Below are 23,858 nucleotides of genomic sequence, written 5' to 3'. Positions count from 1 at the left end.
TTATGCCTCCAGCTTTGTTCTTTTTCCTCAGAATTGCTTTGGCAATTCTGGGTCCCTTTACAGTTCCATATAAATTTTAGGATTATTTGTTCTAGTTCTGTGAAAAAGGTCATGGGTAATTTGATAAGGATCACATTAAATCTGTAGGCTGCTTTGGGAAGTAGGGCCATTTTAACAAAATTGATTCTTCCAATTGGAGAGTATGAGATATCTTTCCATTTCTTTGAATCATTTTCAATTCCTTTATCAATGTTACATAGTTCTCAGCATAGTTTTTCACCTCCTTGATCAGGTTTATTCCTAATATTTTTGATGCAATTTTAAAAGTGACTGTTTTTTTACTTTCCCTGAAAGTTCTTAATTTGCCCTTTAGCTTATTACTCTTTAGAATAACACAAGTTTTTCTAATAGACATATCTTTTTTTCAACCATTCCAACATCACTACGATACAACTTCCTGTGTTTACATGCACACACACACTTTAGGATGATTCATTCAACTACAGACCAAATCACTTTCTGCTATAGCTACTTCTGGCTCAACATTTCTAAGCTACTGCTCATTTTTTGGTTATTTCTACAAAGATTAAAGCACATTTGTTTGTTCATTTTTTCTTAACAGACTATTCAAAGTAATTTGATTTCTATTTTTGGTTTTTCAAGTACTCAACCTCATCACATTTAAAACGATTATCAATGAAGTTAATATGCTTGGTCATTTAAATCAGTGATTATGTGAACAAATTTGAGTCCAGGAAAGGAAGGTGAAGGGAAAAAGAAACAACCATTTAGTAAATATCTATTTGCAAATGTCTAGCACTATTTTTACAAGTTGTAGCTTCCATATAATACAACTTAAAGTTCCCCCAACTGTCACAACATCAGTATGACTGCTTCATAAAAGAATAAAGTGTTTTATTTAAACCTGGCTCTGTTGTTCCTGTCCCCTCTTCAGCTACCAAGTCACTACTTCAGAAAAACACTTTAAATATATCTGTAATCAGCTCTTCATAAAACTATGTTGATCACTATCTAGAATCTACATTTAATGACTGATTTGCCCTAAACCATATTAATAGCCCCTACTTAAAAAAAAAAAAAAAAAAAAAGCCAAACAGTTCACCTCATTCAATGAAAGTTTTAGTGTATTTTGTAAGAGGAAAATGCTTGTTTTCTCCTGGTTTGGGTTTATAGAGATAATCAGAAGACTAGTCAGGTGAGTGTGAGATAAGTTAATTCCCAATCTAATTACTAAAGTTAACTTCAAAGGCCCGTATTTTTTGAACGACATTGCCAGGTTCTTATTTATTCCCAAACACATTAGATCCCACAGTCCAAAACTTCTTAGAATATAATATCTTAGAAGGGGAGGAATGTGGCTTTTTAAAAAACTGATAACGATGAAACAATTTCCCTTAGCAATCCCTGTTTGAACTTAATAAACTGATAGCCATTAATTTCTTCAGAGCTAACACCAGTTTTATGAAAAAAAAATAGTCCCCCTGTATAAAATTATCAAATAGACATGAATCCACACCACCAGGGTACAGAGGAAGTAGCCATCTGTTGTGAACAATAATAAATCTTTTTTCCCCTAACTATCCAGTTCATTTGCACACTTAATTTCCATCTTCCATCATTCAGCCAGGCATGTAATTAAAATATTATTTGTATGTATTTACTACCATAATCTACAGTCAGAAACTTATCCTGGGAAGACAGTATCACTGGCTCAAAGTTCCAAATATCAAATTTTGTTTTTAATTCTGAATTCCTGATCATCAGTTATCCTCATTTCCTATATATGATATTAGCCAATTACTATCCTAAAGTTATAATAAATACAAAACCCCAAAATGTCCATAAATTAATAAGTACTTAAAACACACTTACAGCATTGAAAAATGTAGAGTTTTAAGCTTTTATTCATATTTAAAATGACCCACGTGGGGACTATGTCATCAAACCAAGCAGAATGAGTTCACATCACAATCAGAACTATTAAATTCTTTAAAATAAATACAAACCTCCCTCCTTCCAGATTCCATATACAGTCTTCGAAAAACAAAGAATTATAGAAAGAATTAAAAAAATCATCTCACCTCCACCATCCTAAGACACTACTGTTAACATTTTACCAAAAAATTTTAGACACTTCACAATATCAAGAGTGCCTATTCCCAGTTTCACTGTGTGTATGTGTGTGTTATCAAAGTATGTCTATGATTGGTATGTAAACTTTACAGACCCTGGACAAGTTCACTACATCCAGATCTCCCAGCTCAGTTTTTCAGTTTTAAAGACTTCAGCTAAGAGGTTCTCAAACCAAGTAATTCAGAAATAGAGAACAGGTTCCCCATGAGATGTGGCAACAGAGATACTAAGACAGAATCAGAAAAATCTATGAAGGCATCCTGAGAGTTACGACTACTAGGTATGTGGGATTACAGATGCTATGAAGAGCCCGAAAGTGTTGTTTTATTTCTGCAGTTGAGCTTAAATTCTAGCAACATAATCTAACTTTAACCTACTCTCAGTTTCTGCATATACGGGCGAAACAATGAATGTAATGAAGAAGGGCAAATACTATGAAAACAAGATGAATGACCCCAACTCTGGGTAATTTCCTTCACTAGGCACGTGTTTCTTTCTCAGTTACGTAGAAACGCTATAACTTGGCTTAATGTTTGAGCTGCAACAACTTTCTAAGTGTGGCACAAAGGTAATTCAACGAATGATTAAAGGGTAAAACATAAACCGAAGAGTAGGGAGTCATAACAAAACTTCATCTTAATAGCATTTAACTGAAAACTCTCTAAGAGAGTATGGTCTCGGCAAACAGTCTAAAGATAAGGTTATAAATGAAACTCCAGATACATACACCTACACACACACACACATATTCATTCTTAAAAAATATGTACCAGAAGACAATGAAAATAATACCAACACGCTTATTTCAAGTCATCTTGATCTCAGATGTTATTTATATTCAGTCTCTAGCTCAACTTTAAGTTCCATCAAGGCAAGAAATATATCTGTAGAGTAATACCCAAATTCAGACCTCACTTATTTATACTGGTAACTCAAATGATACAGAAAGAGTTTCAGACCATCTCAAAAGTCAGCTTATTTAAAATCTCCTAATTTAGAAATGAGATTAAGAAACAACTGCAGAAAAAAGAATAAGCCACTTTGAAAAAGCTCAGGCTCCTTTATCCCTCCCAAACTTAACAAGCAACATTTACTGACTATGGCTATGGTTAAAAATAATGATAAAAAAATAAAAAATTAAAAAATTAAAAATGATAAAAAAAAATGTAAAGGAAGGTGACAGTCTTCTCCACACTGCTTGTTGTAGACAAGAAAGAACAACTGTTAGTACTAACACTGGACTGTTAAGTGCTGAAAGAGCAGACATGAAATAATGAAATCTTACTCCTTTGGTATCTGAGGCTACTGTATCATCAGTTTCAAGCAAGTAGTTCTTTAAGAACAGAGCCCATCTGTCAATCTCAGGGAATACTTGTATCATAGGGTATACAAGCTCATAAATCACTAGCACTTCAGCACAATCTTTCACTTCAGGAAGAACTTATCGATGATGCTGGCAAAGGCACTTTTACACCTTCCTATATGAAAGGAACGAAGAGATGTAGACAAGGACTAAAAAAACAGCCCTGAGAGCAAAATGTGCCCCAATTTTTCTGTGAAAGTTTTGTAATTTATAAATAAGCTGAATGTAAGATAACAAAGGATAATCAATATATGCAGAAAAACAAGAAATAAAATGAAACTGACCAAACAATAGCAAAATATTTTCACAGGAGTTAAAAGGATAAGTTTAAAAAAGTAGTAAGAAACAGGGTTCCAAACAAAAAAGGACAAACAAAATTATGGCAGTAGCAAAAAGAAACAACAGTTTTTGGACTTAAGACTCAGAATTACATATTAAGGTCCACAGTAGTTTTAAAAATCCCTGAATATAAAAAAGATTTCCCCTCTCCTCAAAATAACCCAACCTATGATCTCTGGGGAAAATTAAAGCATATTAAGTTGATGGGTAAACTGCCTAATACCGGACTGTTAAAGGATACATAAGTGGAATTATCAAAAAATTTAAGAAAAACACTAATATTTGAAATAAAATAGTTTCAACAACATAATTATAAGAGGCCATATTCATATCTGTCTTAAAGCTGTTTTATCTTCCATTTCTTGCAAAGTAAATGGAAGTTTTGCCCTTGGAAAAGATAAATATGGCGTATGTTGAGGTATAAAACTTAAAGGGAACGTGTATATGTGCTCATGAAGATAAATATAAAATGCTCATAGCAGCACTATTCCTGACAGCCAAATACAGAAACAACTCTATATCCATCAGTTGTAGAATGGATAAATTGTAGTTTATTCATACAATGTAATCTTATTCAGCAACAAGAATGAACTATTGCTACAAGCAACAACATGGACGAAACTGACATACAAATATTAAGCAAAATAAGTCAAACAATCAGGAATACATACTAGATGATTATATTTATTTTTTTTGTATTTTATTTTTTTATTATTATTTTTTTGCGGTACACGGGCCTCTCACTGTTGTGGCCTCTCCCGTTGCGGAGCACAGGCTCCGGACACGCAGGCCCAGCGGCCATGGCTCACGGGCCCAGCCGCTCCGTGGCATGTGGGATCTTCCCAGACCAGGGCACGAACCCGTGTTCCCTGCATCAGCAGGCGGACTCTCAACCACTGTGCCACCAGGGAAGCCCTTATTATTATTTTTTTAAACATCTTCATTGGAGTATAACTGCTTTACAGTGGTGTGTTAGTTTCTGCTTTATAACAAAATGAATCAGCTATACATATACATATATTAGATGATTACATTTAAAGTTCAAAAACAGGTAAAACTAATTCAAGCAGTTAGAAAGACAGGGTTGGGGGTAGTGACTGGGAAGGCACTGGTGGGGGTGGGGGATACTTCTGGGATGCTGGTAGTTTATTTCTTGATCTAGGTATTACTGATTACACAGATGTGTTCACTTTGTGAAAAGTCATCAAGCTGTACATCAGTGATTTGTGTGCACTTGTATACTTTCACCAAAACCTTAAGTTGGAAAAAAAACCAATAGGGTCTTCCCTGGTGGTCCAGTGGTAAAGAATCCGCCATACAATGCAGGGGATGTGGGTTCGATCCCTGGTCAGGGAACTAAGAGCCCACGTGCCCTGGGGCAACTAAGCCTGCGCACCACAACTACTGAGCTCACACGCCTCAACTAGAGAGCCTGCATGCCGAAAACTACAGAGCCCGTGCACCCTGAAGCCCGGGCGCAACAACTAGAGAGAGAAAACCCACATGCCACAACTAGAGAGAGAAGCCCGCGTTCTGCAACTAAAGGTCCCATGTGCCTCAAAGAAGATCCCCCATGCCGCAACTAAGACCCAATGTAGCCAAAAATAAATAAATAAATAAATCTTAAAATAAACTAATAAAAGTTATTTCTACAATTTAAATAACTATATGTAGTTATATATATAGTACATACACATATAGATATATAAAGTTACATATAGACAGTTTCTAATCAAATGACCATTGTTAATGTAAATGACCCATACATACTGTCACTTGTACCTGCTCAAATTCTTTCTCTTTTCTCCAAACCATCAACTCAAAATTACTCTTTTGGGGGAAAGAAAAAGTGAAACTTTAGACAAAATTTTAGGTTCAGAAGTAGTCGATTAGGAAAAATAAATATGTAAGGTAAGTGATTCCTGCAAAAATCTTCCACTCTCCCCCTCCTCTGATGTGCTCATTTTGCCTCTGAGGGAGCACTCCTACCCAAAAAGTCTTTCTCCAAATTGCTTATTTCTCCTACTTTTACTGAGCTTAAAATATGAAAATTTGACCAAATAGTTTCTTAAAATGCAAATATATTTCAAAGGATTACAAAGATATCAGTCATTCGCACACAACTGTGAATTAGCTGCGTCTACGTTTTTAAATTGAGGCATAGTTGATGTACAGTATTATATAAGTTTCAGGTGTACAACATAGTGATTCAAAGTTCTGTGTCTACTTTTAACAAATAACTGTAAATAAGAAATTTCTTCTATATAAAGAAGGAAAATGAGCAATTCCACAATTTCTTTTATAATACAATTGGTTTGCCAAAAATACTGGATTTCAAAATATGGTGTCTTCACCCATCTCCATTTATTTTAAACAAGTCTTGTTTGATCTTCTCTGCCATGATACAAACTTGAGTGACTCCTACTTACCATTGCTGAATTCTACTCACTTCTAATTTTCCTTAAAGCCTGTTATTTTTTTCTTTTTTCAAAAAAGTAGATCAATTACTAATGACATATATATACACACCAACCCTCAAAACTATTAACAGGTGACTATGCCTTTCCTTTTCCCCACTCCCTTCCTCCTAAGTGTTAGAAGTCTCATAAAGCCATGTGTTCTTACGCATACATATGTATGTATGTATACACATATATACACACATTATATATATATTTATATACTATGGATGCAAGATACAAAATCAATACTTGAGTGCAAAAAGAATTCTCATATCTAAACCCAAGTAGAGTCAGCAAACCAGTAAAGGCTATCAACACATGGTACTAAAGAAACCAATGCCAAAGGGTGAATCCACATAGTAGCCAGTTAATTCCACACAAACTTGCAGCAATCAAAGATTCTGACACAACCCAACTCAACCATATGAGTGCTGAGTGTACACTATGGGAAAACTGTGAAACTAAGATTATCACTGTTAGCAGAAAAATAATTTTAAAGCACAGTTTCTTACTCCATTTCTATCAGTAGAAATATTTCTAAGCTTTGAGAAAAGAGAAAAGTAGGCTCTCTTCACAAAAAAGATGAATGGCACCTCATCTCTAATGATATGTGAAAGTACACATTAATGTTTTTTGGATTTTTTTGGCCACACCACGCAGTATGCGGAACTTCCCGGACCAGGGATCGAACCCGTGCCCCCTGCCCTGGAAGCACAGAGTCTTAACCACTGGACCACCAGGGAAGTCCCATTAATGCTTTTTAAGGTTTAGCCACCAGTTGAGAGAATGTTTTCTCCTTTTTTGAACACAGTCATACAATTTTCCATCTGTTAGAAGGGCAGAACACTTGACAACTAGATTTTTAAAAATTGGGAGAATAAACAACTAACTTAAATGATTTGCATTTGCTTTTAACTATGCTATCTTATTTGGGGTGTTTTAAAATAAAAAAATACACAGCACATTCATTTTCAAAGTAAAGTAAATATTTTCAATATTTGCCTTCAATTACAATAAATTATGTAAAAGAAGTCACTTAGTTTCATTTTTCTATTTTCTAAGGATTAAGTTTAAGCACATTTTTTGTGTTAACCAAACTTATATAAAAACCCAAAGCTATGCATGTAAAGACACCAAGCTATGGTAAGAAAAGGATATTTAGTCTACAAACCTGTCAAAATTCCTACTGAAGTCTAATTTAACTCACATTTTTTTTCCTTCCTGAAACAGTCCAGTCTATAACTATGAACTAAAAAATGACTTAACACCCTTTATTCATAACTTATGAGTAATTCAAGGGAAATCTACCCTTCTTTGCACAATGAGTGCTTAGTGATCTCATCAACAAACTGGAAAAACATGTGAGCCAATCAGTGCAATCTCATCTGGAGACAAATCTACATGAGGTAAAATTATGATCAGAAAGCTACTCAGAAAACATGAAACCAAATGATTTAACAATCATTGGCATCGGACTACTGTATCTGCCTCTGACAGAAAAGATGGGATAAGACAGGGGACTGATGTGCTGCAAGGGCTAGGTTATTCCTTTCTGTAAAAGTGATGGAGATATTCTGCCAAATGTATTTCAGTATCTTCCCCTGTTTATGGAAAGACCAGGTGATATAAATCAATTTCGAAATTCTTCTCTGCTACTTAACAAGCGTATTCACTGCTACGTTAACAGCCATCGTAGAGAATTGCTAAGAGGGACAGTATATAAGAAAAGTGTCTGGCACAGACTCTAGTACATAAGAAGAAACAGAGTCACTGTTTATTATTATTCCAAATACCCATTTCTTCCATTTCTTATTCTTTTTTCAAAGAATATTTCAATTCATTAGATATAAGATTAGTGATTTATAACTGCAAATCAGTTTCTCTGAGATTATACCACATCACCCAGACTGCATTTTGGGATATGACGGAAACTCTTTAGCGACTCATACACATTTTATCTCTTAGGTTTAGTTTTATAAATGGCTGCTTCAATCCCTATTATTTTTAATATTTAAAAGAGCTGCCATTTATTGAGCATCTACCATATGCTAGGTACTTTACTATCTCTTATCTTTACAATTACTGCTAAGACAAGTGTTACCGTCCCTATTTTAAAGATAATAAAGCAATGCTCAGAGAGGTTACATTGTTTGCCCCATGTCAAATAGCTCACTACTGGTATAGCTAGGATTAGAACCCACATCTAGCTAGCTCTAACTCTGAGCTCTAGCCATCATACTACCCCCAACTGTCTCATCCCTTATATTTTGCTTCTTTATAATTTTATTTTCAGAGGGTAACAACTGCAATTTGGGGGTATCTTGCTTACAACCTCACATATTAAACAGAGTTCTCTGGAAGACAAGAATGTAATTTAAATGACTGATAAATTTGAGAAATGGAAGGTCTAAAACACAGTACCCTTCAGAGGCCAATGGGACAAGATAGATACAAAATAAGGGTAACTTGTTAGGAATAAAAGAGGGAACAATAAAAGACCTCAAGTTGAAATAACTCATTACTATAGACTGTTTATTTTCAAAATTAAAACAAATAGAAAAAAAAAACTGAGAAAATACTCACTAGCCTTGAATTCTGCCAAACTTAAGTTCAAGGGTCCTCACTAACTGGGTCTTTGTTGCCTTACCTGGTAGGTCTCCAAGCTGGCTGGCCTTTCCTCGGGTTTGCCAGAATTTCCAGTAATGAAAGAGACAAACAGTATAGGGACAACCCTTAGGCCTTATCAGCAGAACTCTAACAACAGTATTGTCACTATCCCATTTCTATTCCTCAAATAATTTCTAAGTGTTGAGAAACAGGCCACACACACACATGCACACACGCATACAGACACAGTTGAGTGGCATCTCTCTTCTAAGGCCATGTAAATATTTTGAAGGTTTAGCCACAAGATGGGAAAGCAGTGACCCACAGTACATAATTCCTAAAAGAGGAAAAATCAGGTTCCTTGTCCAGAACTCTTCTATCTATAAAGGTTGCAGAAGTTCCTTATTCTGTATGCAGTAGGAAGAACCCGAAGGTAAAATAATGGGCTAAAACCCCACAGAAAAGTATAATTAGCACGCATGAATAGAACACTAAGGACACTGTTGCATATAATAAATATGTAGTTACATCAGAAATATTTTATGTAATACTATACATACTGAACTACTTCAAAAGTTCACTTAAAAAAAAAAAAGACTATAATTCCAGGATAACAGGTGAGATTTTAATCCCACAAATATGGGATTAAAGAGACTGATTACATTTTTACTCTATATAATTATTTCAGACTAGAAGTTAATAGCAAAATCCATTAATATATTGTATTCATTGCATTTCTTGAACTATAAATGATCACAGTTAAAATTTCAGCACTTCAATCTTATGAATTTCCCAGTAACTAGAAAATTACACTTATTTTCCAAAACTTCCATATCAAGATTTTCAGAAGTCAAATTCCATCTTTTATTAAAACATAATAAATGAGAAATTAATAGCAGACATAATAATCAATCAATAGACTGATGCCAGGTAGGAGAATTTGGTAGCTGAAGGCAGGTTTAGGAAAGGGACTTTTGAATTTTAAATCACGTGCATTTAATACCTATTCAAAGTAATCAATTTTAACAACTAGAAACTGAAAATGCTCAGAATACATAGCACTTCTGCAGACTTGTAAGCTTTCCTCATACATACTTCTAAAAAAAGACTACCAAATAGATTTCAAGATAAATTCAGCAGAACAAGTTACAAAAACTAAATCCTTTTAGGATTTTAAAAGAAAACGAATATATAAAATCCAACCCCACACTACTTTCAGTTTCACTGAATCTGCAATATATTATCAAAGGGTCCCTATGTGGAACACAAATTATTTTCTACCAGCTTAAAGTGGTACGTGAAATCCTAAACTCAGGATTTTAAATTAACAGCCTAAAAATGCTCATGATTTGTATTCCTTCTTTAGACAGTGGACCATTTCGGGTAAAATGAATGAAGAAAGCATTCCATGAAACACGGAGGCTGATTATTTCTCAATGTGGGGTGTAAGAAAATCTCCCCCAAGAAAGGCTTTGAAAAGTCCTCATAAGATTTCACTCCATAAGGCTGTTTCTTTCTTCTTTAAACATTGGCCATTACAAACATTCAAATACAAAGGAGGTGTCAAGGAAGTTTTTAGACTAATTAACATGAGGGCAAAGAAGCAACTAAAAACCAGTTCTGACAGAATTTTTGCTTGAAAAAATACACTATCCTATAACTTTTATTACTATAAAAGCCTTAAGTCCACCCTTTACATGAAATAAGTGATTCTTTTATATAGATTGAATTAACTTAAGTTGCCTTGAAACAGTCTCACTTCAATTCCCTACTTGGAAAGCTGTCTGATGCACTATTATGTAACTCTATCTAAGACTCTAATGCAAGAGTTACATATCCATTAAAAGTTAGTAAAAAGTAAAACATGCACACGCACAACATTAGCTGTAGTTCCTTCATTACCTTGTCAAAATTATGAAACCCAGCATATTTTCAAACAAACAAAAAACCTTTCCTATTTAAACCAGAAATAGTGACACTTTGCATACTCCATAAAACTGTTAAAATGAAAAGCATTCTTCTTGGCTACTAGCTTCTGATCATTATGAGAACTGTACATTTAAAATATAATCAAAATGCCAATTTTCAAAGAATGACATGTTTTACATAAAACTAGCAAAATCTTTTTTATTTTAGTCTTTTAATTCATCTTAATGTTTCATTCATTTTGAGGCCATTTATTTGCCCTCCAAAAAACCCACAGCATTTTCCCTGAAGGCTAATCAGCAAGTTCTTTCCCCCTCTGTGCCAACATAGAATCTCCAGAACAGTTCCTACCAGCAGCAGCAAAGTAACAACCCTACAGTGAATATAATTTATCATTTGGTTGGGCACATACTGAAATTCTGATTCATGAACATCTTAGTCAGTTTATGGATATCAATGAAAAGAATAACGACACTCCGGCATGTGACTGCCAACTACCAAGTCACTTTACTTCAAAAGGAAATAGACTTTAGAAGCTAATAATTTCAAACAAATGAAGAAAAGTGACCAAGATATAAGGACCTCAACTAAGTTTGAAAATACACACAAATCGTGAAAAGGAGATTCAGAATTAACATTTAAAACTACACAATGAGACTAAGTTTGGCTGAAAGGATCTGATCCACTGTTAACGTAAATTAACAAATCAGTACATCTTGGAAAAGCTTACTTCTAGCAACAGAATCCGTATTATGATTTCAATCCAGTGTCACTGTTTTCTCAAAAAATAGTCAACTCTATTACATATAGTACCAATTCTGGAAGAAGACTTGAATATTATTTGAATGGAACACAGGAGAACCCTGATATGCAAATGTAAAAGGAAATGTTGAAACTACAAATATTTTTAATTTACAAAAAAATTATAAATGTATCCAAGAATCATTAAAACACATTACCAATAATGCTGCACAAGACCTCTAACTGGCTTGAAACATCACATTCTTTCAAGCAACATATAGAAAACTGCTTTCACAAGGACTATCTGTAGCAGTGACTAGTGAAAACCCTTTAAACTATTTTTCAGATTATCATCTCCCTCTTTCATTTGTTAAGTATTTTGATCAAGAACAATAAAACAATTTTTAAGGAAAGAATGTATAATTTTAAAAAAGCATTTAATCTTAATTCCCTTAATCAAAGGAGGTGTGACAACCAACGCACATAAAATTAACCTTAATCCGCCAACGAAAACACGCAAAATGTCTCCTAACAATTCTCCTCCTCCTTAAAACAACCGTATACATAAATATGGTACTGACCTCCACCCCCACTGAGAGCAGCTAATAAAGAGAATAGTTGCATTTGGAGACCAAGGTGCAACACCCCACCTCCTGAACCTACCCAAATAACCACATCTTCAAAGTAGAACTGAACATTATTTTTGCTAAAGCAAGAATCCAACCCTCCGGAGCCTCAGCCCTTAGACAATGGTGGTTACCAGACAGAGCTGCACAGTTGAGTCCAAATGACACATTTCACTAGGCCTTGGACACAACACACACACACACACACACATACACACACAGATATGCACACACACTCTCTCTCCCGAGGGGCCAGTTCTAAGGAAGGGGCGTTCAAATCCCACTGGGAGATGGAGGAGTAGCACAGTGGCCTGGGGGTACGCCGGGGCAGGGGGACAGGCGAGAGGGGTGTAGATAGAGCGGAAGGGTAACTGCACTGCACACGAGGGAGGGGGCTGGAAATGGCCGATGGATTCTACATTTACTTAAAGGTCTTGCTTTAACGGGTCCTTCCCCGGGGTTCTGTAACTAAAGCCAAACTGCGCAGCAAACATCGTGGGGTTGGGAGAAGAGAAGCTGCTCCCCCTACCCCGTGACTTAGGGAGGGGGGCGGGGGAAACAAGTTCCCCAGCCAGCACCACCGACCACTCCGAGTCCCCCTCTCCCCTCCTCCACAGGAAGGGGGAGGCTAACAGAGAAAAGGGGGAAAAACAAGTTCCCCAGCCAGCCCCAACCACCCGATCACTCCCAGCCGCTCCCCCCACCTCCTATTAGAAACGGGAGACCAAACCGTGGAAGACTGCCGAGAAGGGGGAAATCCCACCCTTCGCTCTTCCCCCACCCACCAACAGACTCCTGCGGGGTCCGCGAGCGAGCCGAGAAGCCAGAAGGATGGGTGGGAGGAGAGGGTGCCAAGCCCCCGAAACCAAACAAAGCGCGGCCTGAACTAGAGCCCGGGCGAGTCGGGAAGCCGCGGCTTTTCCTGCCGGCCGGGGCCCAAGCCGGGCTGACACTGCGGCACCGGGGGACCCGCCTCCGCTCAACCTCCGTCTCCCACCCCTGGGCGCACAGGCCGCCCCCGCCCCGGCTTCCCTTCCCGCGGGTCCCGGTCAGCCGGGCGTCCGACCCGGCGGGCGGCAGGGAGGGAGCGCGGCCTTACCCCGCTCGCCGGCGTTGTTCCGCTCCTGGGGCAGCGGAGGAGGCGGCGGTGGCGGCGGCGGAGGCTGCTGCTGCTGCTGCTGCGGCGGCGGCGGAGGCTGCTGCTGCGGCGGCTGCTGCTGGGGCGGCTGCGGCGGCGGCTGCTGCGGGGGTTGCTGCTGCTGCTGCTGTTGCTGCACCGGGCGCGGCCGCGACACTCGCCTGGGTCTCCGGTTGGCGGCTCGGACGGAGTTCATTTGCCGGGCTGAGGTGGCGGCGTCGGCGGAGGGACACACACACGCACACGCACCGCGAGCTCCGGGGCAGGAGAAGGGGGTGGGGAGAGGGGGGAGGAAGGAAAAGGGGTGAGAGGAAGGGGAGATGGTAAGGGCGGAGGAGCGAGCGAGACCCCGAGTCAAGAGAAAGGCCCGCGGAGAAAGAGACCGAGCGAGGCCCGGCGGGCGGGCCTGACGCACGGGGAAGGCCGAGGCCGCCGGGCGGGGCGGCGGCGAGGGACGGAGACAGAAAGACGGGCAGAGCGAGAGAAAGAAAGAAAGGGCGTCCGCCCGCCTGGGGATCCCGAGGCGAAGCGCGGCGTCGGCGGCTGAGGAGACAGACCCCGGTCCCGCCGACTCCCGAGCGGCGTCTCCGGCGGCGGGGGGAGTGGGCGGGCGGGTGAGAAAGGGAGAAGGAGGAGAAGAGAGGGAGAGAAGGGAGGGAGGGAGCAGGGGGCGCCCGGCTCTTTTTTTTTTTTTTCCTCTTCCTCCCCCCCACACCCCCTGTAAGAGATTTCTGAGAGGAATTTTTTCTCTCTTTCTTCGGCCTCTTCTCTCTCCTCCCCCCCTTCTCTCCTCGGCGAAGGGGAAATGAGTGTGAAGGGAGGAGATAGGGGGAAAAAGAGGCGTCGTCGTAACTCCTCCTTAAAGGAGCCTTTCCTTCTCCTCCTCAGCCCCGTCGCCGCTGCTTCTGCTGCTGCTCCGTGGCAGGAGGAGCCATTGACACCGCCGGAGCCGCCACTCGCCCAGTCGGTCCCTCCCCGCCGCGGGGCTGGCTAGGGGCGCGGGGGAGGGCCGCGGGGCGTCGGGGGAGGGGCGAATGGGCGGGGAGGTCGAGGGGCGGGGATTCCGGCAAAGCAGCCAATGGGAGGCGCTCATACAACCTTCGGGCCAATGGGGCCTCTGCTCTTATCGCCAAGTCCCTTCCTTCAACGCCCTGTTTCCTCTCTCGGGTTTCCTCCCTCCCCAGCCAAGGAGGGGGGAAGGAGGAGAGGGGGAGTGTGGTGGGGCGGGTGATAATGGGGAGGTATCAGGGCATATAATAGAGCGGGGGTTGGGTGAAGAGAGCGCTAGTGCGTAGCGACGATTCTGGGAGAGGAGGGGCTCGGAGGAAAGGGCGGGGGCTGCTGATGTAATGGGGAGAAGTGATTAATCCTTCGGCTCGCCGTTTCAACCTCGGCCCCCCCCCGCCCCCCGCTCGATTTTTTAAAGCGGAAAAAAGTAGAGCGAGGTAGCCAATCTTTGTAACTTGGGTTTTTTGTGGTAGGTAGGTCCAAAGTCTGAGCTGTAGGGAGCGCTAGAGATTCTGTGCCCTTTAGTCAAGCTGAGGGTATTTGCAAACCTTGGAGATCCACTTTACCGATCTTGGAGCTTGGTAACCGAAGTTTGGAGTCGGTTCCTAATCGTAGTCTAAGAGGAGTCACCTAAATCTTGAAAACGTTTTGGTCAATAGGCAATAGACCTTTGGTCAATTTACTTTGGAGACGTGGTCTATATAATGTTTGGGGAAATAATATGTGAGAAAAGGAGAGAAGTAAATGTGTTGAGGTTGTGTTTAGTTTTTTTTTTGTTTTTTTTTTTAAGATCTCACAAACTCAGAAAAAGAAGAAACCCCAAGGGGAATTACCTTTTGTATCTGTATCTGGTCCCCTCAGCATAATCTCTCCCCAAGGAAAACGTGTTTTTATTCCCTAGCTGCTGTTGTGATGACTGAAAAAGTATCCTTTCTTAATTCTCTCCGCTCTCTTGTTTATCACTTTATGGAAATGATAAAACCGGCAGTTTAATGATTCTCTGATTTTCGACCTTTGGGTGATTTCTTCCTCGTTTGAGTTTGATCAGTTGCTGTCTTAGGTTTGAGATGGATGGCTAAATGGTTACAAAGTACAATAAGGGAAGTAAGGGTGAGGGGGGAAAGTGTGTATTTTGGGAGTGGGGAGAGGGGCAGGGAGAGCCAGTATTATTGTGTAGGGTATTTGAGTTCCGGGTTTGATATGTGCCTCTAGGCAAAATACTTTACCTTTCTAGGTATCAGGGTCCCCTCACCTTTTAATAAGAATTTACTTTGGATTAAACAATCCTGTTTTCAATTTTTTTTAATTCTGTAATTTTGAGATGAGCTCTCTTTGGTCCTGAAAATGGAGAAACTTAGACCTAAGTTTCCTTCTCAAGAAAAAGTTTGAGGAGGGAGGCTTAGAAAACAACTGAAGAACTGCAGATTTTTATGGTTGTTAGCAAGGTGCAAATGGGTAAAATTTTAGATTTGTTTCAAATAACTGTAGGGGAAGAAAGGAAAATTACATGCTATCATACATATTATAAGTGGATCCATAATTCTGATTTTTTCTAAAAATTTACTTTTTTTTCAGAAAGAATTTAGTAGTTCCTTATGTGTATCCATTGCTATGTAAGGTGCTATGGGAGATAGCAAAAAGTAAAATAAAATGCAAAATTTGGGGCTTGTTTGTATTTTGGTATGGCAGAGTTGATTTAGTTAATTCAGATGTACAAAGAAAACATAGCTTATTTTCTGTAATTTTTATCCGTCTTGAGTCCCCACATTATCTGTTTTCTTTTATAGGTAGATGCTGAATCTTACAGATTTTATTTCCCCACCTCCCTCCCATTCCAAGATATATATGGGAGTTGAGGGATGCCGTATAAGGTATACATAGATGGAGTGTCTTTCACGTCTTCGGCATCCTAGATTTCTAAGTTTATTACGACAGTTCTCAGGCATGTGGCAGTAGGATGCCTTATTTTAACAAAACCAGTATATTATGATAATTTTCTGATAGGTGGAAGTAAAGTGTCAGGATAAAGGGAGTGCCTTTTTCTAATTCACACAGTAACTAGTGGGCTGGTAGAAGCCTGAGCGATGGGAAAGCTGACATGACCTCAGGGAAAGGCCCTGCGCCGTGCATGCCAGTCCTTGTGTTTTCCTTTGGTATGGAGTGTCTGGTATACTCTGAAAGCAGAACTGTTAGCCTCAGAGATAAAACTGCTCATTTTGTCCTTTTGAGAATTTGTGCTGCTTTCTTTACTGAAGTCCACACTGAACCATTTGCCTTATACACTGCAACCTCTGTACTGACCCCAGGCCTCTGCAGGTCCATTGATCCTCATGATGGTATTCCATCTTCTCACTGAGACATATGGGAACTTCTGGATTCCCAGAATATCCCACGTAGGCCTTGATGAGCCAGGAGCTTTGCTCCAGGCTCATCTGTTGAGCCACCTCCCTCCACCAATGTTGCATTATTCTCCCTATGTCATTTTGAACATCCCATAAGCTGAAAGCAGAGTTCCTGGAAGACTCAGCCTCTCACAGGCATGCCCAGAGAAGCAAACCACTATCCCCATTTTTCTTGAATTACCCTATGTCTATGATATGTGAATACTTCAACTATATACCTCCAATTCTAGTTTTCATGCTGAGAAGGGACAGGAAGTAAGCACACCGGATCTGATTACCTTTTTCTGTCCTTTTTTCCATCATTTTTTAGGGCTGCAAGAGATGGATTTTTCTAACCCAACATTGTAAATCAACTATATTTCAATAAAAACGTTTTTAAAAAGAGGTGGATTTTTATTCTTCTTGTATGACAAGAGCTTTCCTTATGTACCATATCCCCTTCATTCTTGTGATGGCATCTGCTGTGCTCCCTTTTTCAGAGCCGTGATAGCTGATGGAGTGCAACAGAGAAGGTAGTTTAACAATAGTGGAGTACCTATTGGGAGATATTAAATATCCTATCCCCATATCACTGGTTCCTACATATTTTTAGTTTATCTTACAGGATTAAATGTTAGAGACCTCTTTGTGAAGAAGTGTTCAAAGCCATCTTAAAATTGTGGAACTTGGGAGTTGTTAGAACGGGCCTTGGAGATCATTTAATTCTCATTTTTGTATTTGATAGATTGGGAAACAAATTCAAAGAAATGAGGTGACAGAACCAAATCCCATAACTACTTGGTGGCAAAGTTAATATCTGCACTAGACTTAGTGACCTTTCCATTCACAGATATTATAAGCTCTTAATTCTTCCCGTGAAGACCTAAAATATTCCAGATGGTTTTAGCCATTGCCAGGTCCACCTGTGTTAGCAGATAATCCTGTCAGTTAGCTGCCACAGAAGTTATGTGTGAGAGAGAAAAAAGGGGATTTTTATTTGGGGTAGGAGTCTTCCAGAATGATTTCAATATACACTTAGCATAATTTCAGAGGAATAAACTCCCTCAGGGTTTGCTCTCTCTTCAAGAATATTTGTGTTTGTTTTTTCTCAACTAATTACTGGTGCTTAACAGGTTAGTGTACTTAAAATTATTTGTTTATAAAACCTATCACAATAGGAGTGTGGAAAAAATAAGCCCTTTCATCATTTTAATACCTGGCAGGTGATATTTACTGTGATTTTTAAATGATAATTTTTACCAAAGATTCAGCTTCCCCTTTCTCTGTCATTCCATCATCTAGTCCTAAGCCATCAGCACTCAGTTACATAAGACACCTGAAAACTGCTCACTCCTTTTATGTCATTTAGGAAATTAGTCTGATCTGAATACCGTTTTCCTGGAGGAATAACCAGCTGTTTAAAATATCCTTGTTAGAGTATGAATGACTTATCTCACTAAGCTGCAAAAATTCATTCTTTAGTACATGCTCAGATAATATTTTATCAGGAAGTGAAAATTAACTTGGAACTAAGGATTTAAATGTAATGTATATGTGGGAAAACCTGGTAAGCATGCAATCAAATGATCCTCATAATAGAGGTTATCTTTAAAAAAAATTATAGAATCTAACTTTAATACCTTTCCCTGTGGAATAATAGAGACGTAGCCCTATTAAAAGAAATTAATTATGTTCAAGATTTAGGATGGGCTGTGATAGACTGTTGTAAATCTTTATTTTTGCTTTTTAAAAGGAGAACCCAATTTCGAAGCATTGAGAGATGACTAGGCCAAACAATAAAAGGGTGTTGTATTATGAAAGGACTGGTAAGTGACGGAAGGGTGGGCAGATATGAGTGAAAGACCGTGACGGGGCTCTGCCACTTACTGGCTGTCTGATCTTGGGCAAATTACTTAACCTCTCTGTGCTTCAGTTTCTACATCTGTAAAATGGGTGTGGCAATAGTCCTCATTTCATGGAATTGTAAGGATTATAAGATGCTTAGAACAGTGCTTGGTGTGTAGTAGGAGCTCAGTAAACTATTAGCTGTTGGTATTGATGTTATTTCAGGCCCTACTTGATGATTTTCAAGATTACACAGACATTATATGTAGGGAAGTAGGTATGGCTCTTGTTATAAGAAAGTATGTCTAGAAAATGAATGATATTAGAAAAATATTTTAAAGGTACAGGGAAGACAACACCAAAAAGAAAGAGTCAGGCAGAGCAACAATAGGTAGAGATCAGGCATGGGTGGAAACTGATGGGAGAAGACCTATGCAGGATTGTCTCCACTCAAGCAATATTTGAACTGAGGATCTTGTGGCAGATGCAGAATATTCTGACATTTTTTCACTACGGGAGCCACTCAAGAGAGAGTCTATGGAGTATGTCAGGAAACAAATGCATGGGCCTAGAAAGAGAAAGAAAGGAAGGAAGGGAGGGAGGGAGGGAGGAGGGAAGGAAGCGAAGATAAAAGAATGCAGCTGGAGGTTTATCTGTGTTATTGAAAGAACTGGGCCCATTTAAGTAGTATGTTAAAATTTAAAAACTCAGGCCTCAGGACTTCCCTGGTGGTGCAGTGGTTAAGAATCCATCTTCCAATGCAGGGGACACGGGTTCGATCCCTGGAGCCTACACGCCACAACTAGAGAGAAGCCTGCACGAGGCAATGAAAGATCCCGCGTGCTGCAATGAAGATCCCGCGTGCCGCAACTAAGACCCAACGCAGCCAAATAAACAAATAAATATTAAAAAAAAAAAAAGAACAAACCCAGCAACTCAGGCCTCCATGAAAGGAGTAGGAATTATAGAAAGAAATGGAACAGAAGTGGAAAAAAAAATGGCAGAAAATAATACATGAAGTGGCACAAGTCACTCAAGGACTAGAGAATTTGAAAGGTAAAGGAAGAGGGCTTTAGAGGAGCACATGTCAGAGGATATATTAGACCCTCTATGATCCTGAGATTATGGCCTATGCAGGCATCAATAGAAGCTTCGGATTCAGGAATTTGTTGAATGATAATCCAGCTAAGATACATTTCAGGAAAGAGGATCTTGGAAGCAAGGTTAATACACCTAAGGGGTTCTAGAACAGGATACAGTGGCAGCAGCTGTGTCATAAAGTTTAAAAAGACTTGGGGTCCTACTGGAGATGGACAAATACCCTGAGAAGATCAGATAAGCATGGACTGCAGGGATGCCTATTATCAAATGTGCCATGCTGCATTCACTATGGAAAAGGAAGCAGTGTCACTCAACAGAGACCAGGCTCAATTTAACAATGGGCTTCCAGGCCAGAAACACCAGATTCAAAAGGGAAATGGAAACAGAAATGTTCAAAACATGGGAAGGATATCAAGAGAAAGAAAGAAGATTTGGGTGTGATCTAGTAGACACTGAAGATGCTACCACTGTAAACCTCCCCATGTCTCTGTACCCAGTTGGGCCCTTATGCCCATTCTTGAGTTAATCTCTGGCAAGCATGAGGGGATTACTCTTAGGCCAATAAGAATTGCCCCTGAAGCTTCAGATGTGGTCAGCTGGACAGAGGAGATGTGGGTCCCTTTTTGGGAGAAGGAGGAAGATGTTATGTAGAAAGTCAACCCTGTCCTTATTAAAAGCAGCTATGTCCTATGTCACGGTTAACCTCTTGATGGGAAATTTATCCCATCTGAATTTAAATTCACATATAGTAGTTGGAAAACTGATGTGTTCTAATAGGCATCTTGGCATGGCGAAAACCAAAATGATGTTTTCCATTTTTTGTTCCCTGTGCGTTACTCCCCTTCTCCCAGATAACACTAAGTCTGCTGCAATCTCTAACAAGCAACAGCAACGAGGGTCCATACACTGGGTTCTAGGAATATCATTTTGTTTGCAAAATGCTGTTACTGCAGGAGTCACATTTGCGTTTACATTTATGGGACACAAGATATTCGGGTGGATTACTTCAATTTTGATGGTACTGAAGGTGCTACACCCATGGTAATGGAAGAAGGCTCAGAGCGCAGTGGCTGCTGAGGGAGTCCAAACCCCAAGGCATCTGAGGGAGAATCTTCTGACAGAGACTGAAAAGATCAGGAAACTAGGGAGAAGAGTAATTGCACTTTACGGTCTTTGGAGTTTAATTTACACTAGGAAGAAGAATTCATTTTGGGCTTGACTTTCTGTGGTAATTTAATAATAGGGAGGGCTTCACATTATTCCATTTTCAACCATACTTTGTTGTTTTATTTGGACGTTTAAAAGTATCTTCTCTGTTGAGCAGTTTTGGACAATATTATTAGGCATAATTTCAGATGGGAAATAAACTAGGGAGTGAATTTTTTTTTGATAGGTAAGAAGTGGATTTATTTAGAGAGAAACACACTCTACAGAGAGTGTGGGCCATCTCAGAAGGTGAGAAAGGCTGGGAGTGAATATTTAGCCTAGGGTACAGGACAGCCCTGAAGCTAAATTGATTAATGACCTGTTATGACCCATTACAGAAACTCTTTGGAGAACTAACTTAGCTGTGCATCTCATTGGTCCCAGGAAGTTACAGTGAGGAGCAGTGGTAGTAAATGAAGGAGCTGCTAATCTCTCCTAGTTGGACAATCCTGGCTGAACTGCGGTTTGATTATTAAGGCCCTTTGTTAAGGAGAGAATAAATAATGGGTTATGCGGGGTGTTGTGTAGCATCTCTCATTGCATTTCTGCCAGAGCTCATGAAGGAGGAAAGTTCCATCTAAGCTTCTGCCTCTATCTACCCTCTTATTAGATGTTCCATATGGAAGAAGTGACTAGTCTGGTCAGAGACTCTGGGGACACTTCCCTAGAGGGAGGGATCGTGACACTGAAAGACACTTTCCTTTCGTAGGGATCCTAATGCCTGCTATTTCATTTCCTACTCCAGGAGCAGCAGGCTGTTTTGCATATACTTTCTCCATGTAGTAAGCAAATCAAGAGGCGGGGTGGGGGTAAAGGAGTGAGGGTGGACAACTCTGCTAAGGAGGCTTAAACTTCCTCCTTTTCCCTCTTGAGTCCTAAGTTCATGGGTCTGGCAGTCCAATCTCATCCTGGCACCTGGTCGGGTAGGTGGACTTAAGCTCAGCTATTAATACCTAAGAACCTGAGTCTTATTCTTATCCTTACTCTTACTCTTCTGGCACACTTGAGGAGGTCACAGGACTTAGATTTGGGATTGGAAAAGCAAGAGGCCTCACTTAGATGTCTTGGCCTCCACCCAGCCTTGACTCAAGCTTCACTTTAAGTTGTATACTTCCTGCTTACTAATAAAATGGTTCTGGGGTTCTCATTGGGACATAGTACAGGTGTGCATACTCCCTCAGGTAAGCCAGCCAGAAGAAGAGGTGGGGGTAGGATTTGAGTTTGGTATTCTACTCCAAATTTCTAACACAAGTTTTGGGGACAGATGGTTATTTTCTACATTTTAAAGCCATGGACGTGTCTTACAAGAGGTTGTCTAGCTCAGAAATTCCCAAAAGAAAAATGAAGAAAGAATAAGAACTTCAGAAAAGTTAGAACTGTTTTTGTGATATATAAACTAGAAAAAACAAAAACAAAAGAACTTGTAATATTCAGTATATTTTGAGTAAGACTTTGTGGCTGTAATTTACCTCTATGCTTGATGAGTAGTAATATTGCTATTCAAGTTCCAGGTGATGTAAAATGAAAGACAATTCCAAATAAGTGGAAATATTGTTATATTCAATGCATGTAATAAATTCTTTATATTAACCATAACGAGCTATACATTTTATATTAATAGAAAATGAATTTTTTTCTGCCCTCAGCTATTTAAAGAATATTAGCTTGAGGGGGTGCCAGCTTGTTCCTTTTCCCAGGTCTCCCACATGACTTGAGCCAGTCCTTTCTCAGTCTTTCCCTCTATCATGTGTCTAGTGTTGCTTAGTTTGTGCCACCTACAGCCCAGCTCTCAAACTCCATGGCTCTTTCTGAAAAAGATAAGCTATTGTAAGGAATGATGAGGGTGGAGAGGTGGACAAGGGTAAAAACGGCAAAGATAAGTAGACCCACTACATACCTACGAGAATGGCCAAAATGCAGAACACTGTCAGCACCAAATGCTGGTGAGGATGTGGAGCAAAAGGAATTCTTATTCATTGCTGGTGGGAACGCAAAATGGTACAGCTTCTCTGAAAGACAGTTTCGCAGTTTTTTACAAAACTAACTATACTCTTACCATATATATGATCCAGCAATCACACTCCTCGGTATTTACCCAAGGGAATTGAAAACTTATGTCCACACAAAAACCTGCACACAGATGTTTATAGCAGCTTTACCCATAATTGACAAAACTTGGAAGCAATCAAGATATCCTTCAGTAGGTGAATGCATAAATACGTGGTATATCCAGGTAATGGAATATTATTCAGCACTAAAAAGAAATGATCTATCAAGCTGTGAAAAGACATAGAAGAACTTTAAATGTACATTAGTAAGTGAAAGAAGCCAATATGGGGACTTCCCTGGTGGTCCAGTGGTTAAGACTCCGTGCTTCCAATGCAGGGGGCATGGGTTCAATCCCTCGTCAGAGAACTAAGATCCCACATGCTGCACGGTGCAGCCAAAAAGAAAAAAAAAAGGAAAAAAAAAAGCCAATATGAAAAGACTACACACTGTGTGATTCCAACTTTATGACATTCTGAAAAAGTTAAAACTATGGAGATGGCAAGAAGATTAATGGTTGCCAGGAGTTAGGGTGGAGGGAGGGATGAATGGGCAGAGCACATATGACTTTTAGGGCAGTGAAACTACTCTGTATGACACTATGATGGTGGATTCATGTCATTATATATTTGTCCAAACACACAGAATGTGCAATACCAAGAGTGAACCCTAATGTAAACTATGGACTTTGGGTGATAATGATGTGTCAATGTAGGTTCATCACTTGTAACAAATGTATCACTCTGATGGGGAATGTTAATAATGGGGGAGGCTATGCACGTGTGGTGACAGGGGGTAATGGGAACTATCTATACTTTTTGTTCAATATTGCTGTGAATCCAAAACTGCTCTAAAGAAGTAAAGTACTAGAAAAAAATGCAAAAAGCAAACTTTTCTTCTAAAGGAGAAAAAAAA

At 39.6% G+C, this 23,858-nt stretch overlaps 2 protein-coding genes across 3 annotated transcripts in view; both read right to left on the bottom strand.

Annotated features, from left to right (window-relative positions):
* FBXO11 (F-box protein 11) overlaps positions 1-13,986 on the bottom strand; it is a 99,949-nt gene extending 85,963 nt beyond the window's left edge. For both annotated transcript variants that reach the window (XM_022573906.2, XM_089922349.1), the window contains exon 1: positions 13,318-13,986. In XM_022573906.2, coding sequence (XP_022429614.1) covers positions 13,318-13,552 — 235 coding nt within the window. In that variant the 5' untranslated portion in view covers positions 13,553-13,986. The remainder of the gene's footprint in view (positions 1-13,317) is intronic.
* A 25-nt stretch (positions 13,987-14,011) lies between these two features.
* The window catches only part of LOC111174784 (uncharacterized), a 333,695-nt gene continuing 323,848 nt past the window's right edge, over positions 14,012-23,858 (bottom strand). Inside the window, exon 8 of the transcript XR_016395296.1 lies at positions 14,012-22,906. The gene's annotated coding sequence lies outside the window, so the exon portion shown is untranslated. The remainder of the gene's footprint in view (positions 22,907-23,858) is intronic.

This window comes from Delphinapterus leucas, chromosome 13 (assembly GCF_059928025.1).
Source record: "Delphinapterus leucas isolate spDelLeu-1000000601 "Yukka" chromosome 13, BTC_Dleu_Yukka2, whole genome shotgun sequence".
Lineage (NCBI taxonomy): Eukaryota > Metazoa > Chordata > Mammalia > Artiodactyla > Monodontidae > Delphinapterus > Delphinapterus leucas.
The sequence above is the reverse complement of the archived record's forward strand: the minus strand, read 5'-3'. Positions and strand labels throughout refer to the sequence as shown.